This window comes from Belonocnema kinseyi, chromosome 3 (assembly GCF_010883055.1).
Source record: "Belonocnema kinseyi isolate 2016_QV_RU_SX_M_011 chromosome 3, B_treatae_v1, whole genome shotgun sequence".
Classification (NCBI taxonomy): Eukaryota; Metazoa; Arthropoda; class Insecta; order Hymenoptera; family Cynipidae; genus Belonocnema; species Belonocnema kinseyi.
In genome coordinates, this window is record NC_046659.1 from 93,642,357 (window position 1) to 93,646,473 (window position 4,117).

Sequence of the window (4,117 nt, forward strand, 5' to 3'; positions counted from 1 at the left end):
ACTAAAAATTTCAAACAATTGTAAATCATAAATGATTCGTTGTTCGAATGCATCCTCTTAAAAAATGAGCTGACGAAGTATCAGTGCAATTGGGTGTGGCAAACTTTCATCCTCTCTTTGTACTCTGTCTTCAGATACGGTGGAATGGGATCAAATTGAATCCAGAAATATCCACAGAGATTCCAGTAAAAAGCTTTGGCAAAATGTTGATTCATGAGCATAATGATTCACTATTGACCTGAGAAGCATTTCGTTATGAAGTACTATAATCTATATTACTTAAGTACAAACTATCCAGTTTCCAGTACCTGATTTGATCCCATCCCTCTCTACATAGATCAACATTTGTTGCAATTAATTAAATCATGGTTAGTCAAGGAGTTCGTTATATATACAAGCTTCCATGGCCACTTCTGAGGCCACATTTTAAGTAAAGTCTCTGCTATTTCCGCCTCCTCACCTGCAATCTCAGCTGGTCTTTTTTCCCTCGAAGAACTGGAGTACTCTCGGAGATCCAAGATTCTTGGAGACGAGTCAGTCTAAACCCGATCTTTCGATCGCAATGATTCTGCTCTGGACTTTACTTCGGTCCAAAGACAATGGCACAGCCGAATGAACGTAGATGTCATAAAGTTGTAAACCCTGTACGTTGAACGAGTCTTTCAAAACATGTTGATAAAAATAATGAACTGCTCATTCCCGTTGGTCAATGAAGACTCGATTTCTCATACCACTATCAGAGATGTAACCAGTTGCTATTTTGTAGTCATTTTTATAAATTCCATTCTTCTTGTCTTCGCCATTTGAAATTGCTCTTATGTAATCCTCCTTCCTTTTCGCTGCAATTTTTGCCTTTTTCTCGTAGGTTTCTTGATAGAATTTTCTGAAGAGGAAGTAGAACATTACTGCGTGCATTCCAATCCACCAGACAAAGGCTTTGGGATAGTTGCACTCAATGAAGAGGAGTTGGAAGGCGTGGACAATCACGAGGACAAATTGGACCATTTGCAGAACAGTCAGGTACTTCTTCCACCAAAGGTATGGTTGAACCTTGGGCCCTAATGCTGCTAGCAGATAGTAGCTGTACATTATGATGTGGACGAAGGTGTTCAGGAGTCCAAAGAAGGAACTGTGGCCGCCTAAAGTAACGAAAAGTGTTTAGTTAGTTTTGAATTCATGAAAATTATATGAACATTTAACAAACGAGCTGATCAACATTACACATTGTTCATTATTTTAGAAGCAATTGATAATGTTTTTAAATATTATGTTTTTCGGTACTTTAATAACATATGCTTATATGTACAATTAACACAATTTAATATTTTTAAAGTTAACAGTATTCCATAAACTCATGAAAAGTAGACGTTCTGTTAATACATTATAAACTAGTTTTCTGGACAAATAAAGAAAGTTATCTCATAAAGTTGTCTCATATTGATATTTCCAAACAGGACTGTGCACCTAAATACAGTTTTTTATCATAAAAAAAATAATGGTAAAATCTAGTTCCTTCAATTCAATCATAAAGTGGGTTGGCTTTTTTCATAAAATTTTAAAGTAATCAAATAAATCTGCAATATGTCTATTTTCTAATAAAAATCAACTCACCTGGAGTGAATTTAACACCAAACCACACAGACATTGGCATGCATCCGTGATGAATAACATGAAGTGTGGAGATGTGGTCGTACTTCTTTCGCATGACGAAGAAAATCGTATCCATGAATTCAGTGAACTTGGAAAAATAGTACCACCAACATCCTCTCGCCATCCTCATAGCCAAGGGGCTCCGCGAGTAATCAACAGGCTGACACCTGAACGAATAATGTCCTCCCCATCCAGAGACTAATGACTATAATATTCAAAATGACATGTTATAAAAATCTCAGAAAAAAAGGACGCAGATTTTCCATCTATGCGTCTAGTTACAAAAGTGCAGTGCAGTAGATCATGGCTTTTTCTAATCATCCTATAATTACCTCATAAAAAAGCCACGATGAAAATATCACTTGGAAGAGGTTGTAGTAGATCATGGTCTTCCTCAGCTCAAACGGCTTTCTATTTTCCATAAGTTTGGGTCCCAGTCGTTTGACAAAAAAAGCGTAGGAAAGACATATTATCAATGTCGGGAAGGGGCTGCTCATCAGGAACCAATCATTGACTCTTGGATCACTTTTGTTATCCATAAGGTCTCTGTAGGCATCATACATTTTCTGAACAAACTGCGTCATCTGGAATTAGGCAAAACCATTGTCAGGATACGGGTTTTTAAATAAGCGATAAGAATATATAATTGCGAAAATAACATAAAATTTATTGTGTATATATTCGAAAGGCATAACAAGTCCGAAAGTCTTGTTCCGGATTTTTAATAAATTATTCCGTAAGTTTGCGAAATGATTGTAACAAGATTTGTGAAAAGTAATTTCATTACTGCAGCAAGTGGCAATCGATTAGAATGCCGATCTGGGAACAAATAATCTAGAAACTTTGAACGCGACCACGAAACCTGATCTACAATTTGTTTATCCGCTGGATCAGGGCGTCCCTGTGCTTTGGAATATTATTGGTAGTCTAGTAAGGTTAATACTAATCCTTTCACCAGCATTTTCTAGAACGTTCTCAACCAAGGACAGATCTGGCGGTAAAGTGCAATTTGAAACACGCGCCTAGTGATCTCCGTAATTATTTTCAACTCCCAGAATGATAGATGTTGAATCTCACAATTTGAGAATAAGTGCAATACGAATTGTTGGAACTAATGAACTAACATATATATATATATATATATATATTTATTTATTTATTAGAAATACTTGAGTAGTGGACTTCACTTTATGTTAAACTAGAATCATAAACCTGAAAAAGGTTTTTTTTTCATACAATTGCTATTTCGCGAAGATATTTTATACGGCTACCTTGAAAGTGAGTGTTTATAAAATTTACGACTTAAGGATTTGAAATCAAAAATGTTCGCGAAAAATGGTTGTAAATGTTTACATTCTATATTAATTTAAAATGCTCGGCGTGGAAGAGATATAAAAATTATATTGAAACAGTCACTAACCAACAATCGAGTTTGCAAATTAATGAGCGAATCTTACGATTATTGAGATAAATGTAAACTCTAATTTAAAAACGATTTTTTTTCCTTACAATACAATTATAAAGGACATCGTCAAAAAATAATCATAATTGGTCCAAGTCGTTTGGAACATTTCTTTTATAGCTTCTTAAACAACAAAATAAATTGATGTAAAAATGAAATACTAACCAAAACTTACGCGTGAAAAGAATAATAGTTTGCAAAAATGAATTAAGGAATCTGTCTTTGTTGAAGCTGCAGCAGTGATTTATGTTTGTTTGACATGAATAGAATAACACTTAAAGAAAATCTAGTTTTTATTACAGCTTGTTTTTGTTGCAACTTACTTTATGCGCGTTTTTTTAATTAAATGTAGATTTGGTCCTATTTTTGGCTTAGCACAATACGTCTTTGACTTAAAGAATATCAATTTTCTTAATCAAAACTTCTTTTTATATGAGCGTGTACTTGAAAGATTTTTCGTTTTCTAAGTTGACTGCGCTCAAATTTAGTTTGTGGTGAATTCATTTCTTAGTTGTTACAAGAAACTGAAAAAAGCTGCCTCACCAAAGATTGTAAACAACAAGAACTCGTTCATCTACTTAAAAATGCAGTCCTAGACGAGAATGTTATTGACGATCTGGATTCGCAAGTGGTGAAACACCTCACTCAATTACTTGACCGATTTAGAACATTTTTCTTTGCGACCGATAATAACAGGTAATTCAGTTGAATGAATAGAGACGTGTAACAAAGATTTTTCAATTGATATGTTATAATCACAAATTATTCGCGCTTTGTTGCTAATGAAATTTTTAATTTTTATCTCTTGTTTCCCAATACTGTTTTAGACACTGAGTAAATGTAAAATCAGTAAATTCGTCAGTAAGTGATTATAATCATGTCGCTTTACTACTTCCTGAATGATTAAATGACACGTGAATAAAGAGCATTTATATACTGAAATTCTTCTGATGAATAGGATACAAAAACAGAGGTAGATTTTTTGTATAATTACTGCTAATTCCA

General features: G+C 34.1%; 1 protein-coding gene across 2 annotated transcripts; it reads right to left on the reverse strand.

Moving 5' to 3' along the window:
• Window positions 1-6: 6 nt before the first annotated feature.
• Window positions 7-2,251, reverse strand: LOC117169169 (elongation of very long chain fatty acids protein AAEL008004-like). 2 transcript variants are annotated; one of them, XR_004466618.1, is made up of 4 exons: window positions 1,983-2,234; window positions 1,612-1,855; window positions 309-1,139; window positions 7-238 (listed from the first exon to the last, which is right to left on the reverse strand). XR_004466618.1 is itself a non-coding variant. In XM_033355395.1 (3 exons), exons 1-3 carry the CDS (start codon window positions 2,232-2,234, stop codon window positions 694-696), a joined length of 942 nt encoding a protein of 313 aa, XP_033211286.1. In that variant the 5' UTR covers window positions 2,235-2,251; the 3' UTR covers window positions 7-693. The 2 variants fall into 2 exon arrangements, 1 of the variants encoding a protein (XP_033211286.1); XM_033355395.1 differs by having other exon boundaries at window positions 7-1,139; window positions 1,983-2,251.
• Between the last annotated feature and the right edge of the window lie 1,866 nt (window positions 2,252-4,117).